General features: G+C 59.4%; 1 protein-coding gene across 1 annotated transcript in view; it reads right to left on the bottom strand.

Moving 5' to 3' along the window:
* VDBG_05024 (pyruvate carboxylase) overlaps window positions 1-1,019 on the bottom strand; it is a gene marked incomplete at both ends in the record, with an annotated part of 4,858 nt that overhangs the window by 2,866 nt on the left and 973 nt on the right. The window contains one exon of the mRNA XM_003005372.1: window positions 107-976. Coding sequence (XP_003005418.1) covers window positions 107-976 — 870 coding nt within the window. The remainder of the gene's footprint in view (window positions 1-106; window positions 977-1,019) is intronic.

Below are 1,019 nucleotides of genomic sequence, written 5' to 3'. Positions count from 1 at the left end.
TCAATGAAAGTAGTTCCAGCAGTTCCGTCAATGAAAGGTGGGGTGAATTGAAGAGAGAGGCCAGGAAGGAGAATATGGTCTTGACACCACGGATGCGAAACTCGACCAGGGCACGCAGCATCTTCCTGCGCGCAATCTCGTATGTGGAACCTTGGCAGGTGCACTTGACCAACATGGAGTCGTAGTAGGGAGTGATGACGGCGCCGGCAAAACCGTTGCCACCATCGAGACGGACACCATTGCCACCGGCAGAGCGGTACACCTCGAGCTTGCCAGTATCGGGCTGGAATCCCTTGGCCGGGTCCTCGGTGGTGATACGGCACTGAATGGCAAAGCCGCGGGTGGAGATGCGGTCCTGGGTGAGACCGAGCTGCTCCAGGGTGGCGCCGGCAGCGATCTGGATCTGAGCGGCGACAATGTCGATGCCAGTGATCTCCTCAGTGATGGTGTGCTCAACCTGGATACGGGGGTTGATCTCGATGAAGTAGTAGCGGTTCTGCTGGTCGACAAGGAACTCAGCGGTACCGGCGTTGCGGTAGTTGACCGACTTGGCCAGCTTGACGGCGTCAGCCAGGATGGCGTCGCGGGTCTCAACGGGGAGGTCCTTGGCGGGAGCGATCTCGACGACCTTCTGATGGCGGCGCTGGACCGAGCAGTCACGCTCGTACAGGTGGACAATGTTGCCATGGTTGTCACCAAGCAGCTGAACCTCGATGTGCTTGGGCTTGTCGAGGAAGCGCTCGACAAAGACGGTTCCGTTGCCGAAAGCGGACTTGGCCTCGGAGGTAGCTCGCTCGAAAGACTCCTTCAGGCTCTCCTGCTCGCGAACGACACGCATGCCACGACCACCACCGCCGTAGGCAGCCTTGATGATGATGGGGAAGCCATATTGATCGGTGAAGGTCTTGACCTCCTCGAAGGTTGCTACGGCACCCTCGGTACCAGGAACGACGGGGACATCGGCGGCGATGGCGAGCTTGCGAGCAGACACCTTGTCACCGAGCGAGTCGATGACAGAA

The sequence above is a fragment of the Verticillium alfalfae genome, genomic scaffold (genome assembly GCF_000150825.1).
Source record: "Verticillium alfalfae VaMs.102 supercont1.5 genomic scaffold, whole genome shotgun sequence".
NCBI lineage: Eukaryota > Fungi > Ascomycota > Sordariomycetes > Glomerellales > Plectosphaerellaceae > Verticillium > Verticillium alfalfae.
The sequence above is the reverse complement of the archived record's forward strand: the minus strand, read 5'-3'. Positions and strand labels throughout refer to the sequence as shown.